A 1599-nucleotide genomic window follows, 5' to 3' on the forward strand; every position below is an offset into this window, starting at 1 on the left:
TTATTTCGTAGTTAATTAGATAATTATTTTATTAACTGAATTTCTTAAAACGAATTTTAATCAAAATACTAAAAGTTTAGTAGAAAATAATATAGAAATTTAATAAAAATGCAATTAACGTTTAATTTACACAAAATAGTTCCGCGCATGACGAGAGCTGCGACTATACCGACGCAGCAATGTAAACATACGTCAAGAAATACTACTGTACATATAAACCGGAGAACTTGTTTAATCAATAAAACTGTTAAGAGAGATTATTTATCATGTTAACCGTTGTGACGAGATCTTACATAATTCCAAGGTTATCTTGCAATCTATTCCTTTCAATCAAAAAACGAACTATTCTACAATTGAATAGGTCCATCAGCTATATTGCAGGTTATGTCAATCACAATTCAATACGTTTTTCAAAGAGAAATCCACGAACATTACTGCAATTATCTATAAAAAATTTTAGTACAACTACTAAGTATTCGACAGAAAAGTAAGCATTATTACGTTATTTGTGACATTTCAAATCAACAATGTGTAATATTTGAATGTACTATTAATGTAAAAAGAAATTTGTATAATTTTTATTTATGTAATTTTAGCGAACTTAGCTCTGTGGAATATGAGAAAATCTGTGATGAAACTTTGGACTCATTAACTGAGTATTTTGAAGAATTGGTTGAAACAGCGGTGCATTTACCAGATGCTGATGTGTCTTACGGAGTATGTATATTGTATATTCATCATTTTCTTCTAATCATTGTTTTTTTTTTAGTAGTAGAGAGAAACACGATGTGATAGTTCTAAGAAATAATATTAATAGAAGTTTAATGATTATGGGATGATTATGATTATGTTATATGATTATGGGATCTATGATCTATTTGGCATATACATTGCACTAATTAAAAAATTTATAATTCTTATTTTGTGAGTCTATCAATATACTAAGAAAATTTTTGCTGCAGGATGGAGTTTTAACTGTGAAATTTGGCAAGCCATATGGTACTTACGTTATAAATCGTCAAACACCGAACAAGCAAATTTGGCTCTCCTCTCCAAAATCTGGACCCAAACGTTATGATTTTGTAAATAGCCAATGGATATACAAACATGATGGCAAAACCTTACATGAACTACTTAATAATGAAATACCAACAATTGTAAAATTTGAAGCATGCTTTGACAAATGTTCTTTTAGTGGTAGAGAGAAACAAGTTGTGATGGATAGTTCTAAAAAATAATATTAATAGAAGTTAATTACACAATTGCGCGAATCTATAATCTATTTGATATAATTATATTACTAAAGACTATTAGACATTAATGAAGTCTGATTTATAAAAATTGTACATAAAACTAATATAAAAAAAATAAGAAATCAGTATAAATGCTGCATTTATAACGATATTAAAGAAATTTCATGTAAGTAATTTTAATATCAAGTTATATATTGCATATTTGCACTGCAGTAGCAATGAATTTCTATAATAGCACGTGTACGTTGTTATTTAGTATTATACTTTATATTGCAGCAAATATGGAACATAGAACGAATATAAATTATTTTTTAAAGAAAAAATATTTATATATATCTATAAAAAT

The 1599-nt window shown here is 26.8% G+C and overlaps 1 protein-coding gene across 1 annotated transcript; it reads left to right on the forward strand.

Moving 5' to 3' along the window:
* Positions 1 to 208: 208 nt before the first annotated feature.
* Positions 209 to 1263, forward strand: LOC108687924 (frataxin homolog, mitochondrial). The gene is made up of 3 exons (XM_018193970.1): positions 209 to 487; positions 597 to 717; positions 963 to 1263. The coding sequence occupies exons 1-3, from the start codon at positions 267 to 269 to the stop codon at positions 1236 to 1238; spliced, it is 618 nt and encodes a 205-aa protein (XP_018049459.1). The 5' UTR covers positions 209 to 266; the 3' UTR covers positions 1239 to 1263.
* Positions 1264 to 1599: the final 336 nt, after the last annotated feature.

This window comes from Atta colombica, unplaced genomic scaffold (assembly GCF_001594045.1).
Source record: "Atta colombica isolate Treedump-2 unplaced genomic scaffold, Acol1.0 scaffold220, whole genome shotgun sequence".
Classification (NCBI taxonomy): domain Eukaryota; kingdom Metazoa; phylum Arthropoda; class Insecta; order Hymenoptera; family Formicidae; genus Atta; species Atta colombica.

Bases quoted from the DNA above. Each gene is read 5' to 3' on its own strand.
- LOC108687924 (XM_018193970.1), top strand. From the start codon at position 267: ATGTTAACCGTTGTGACGAGATCTTACATAATTCCAAGGTTATCTTGC. The intron at 488-596 runs GTAAGCATTATT...ATGTAATTTTAG, and splicing joins ACTAAGTATTCGACAGAAAA to CGAACTTAGCTCTGTGGAAT. The intron at 718-962 runs GTATGTATATTG...TTTTTGCTGCAG, and splicing joins ATGCTGATGTGTCTTACGGA to GATGGAGTTTTAACTGTGAA.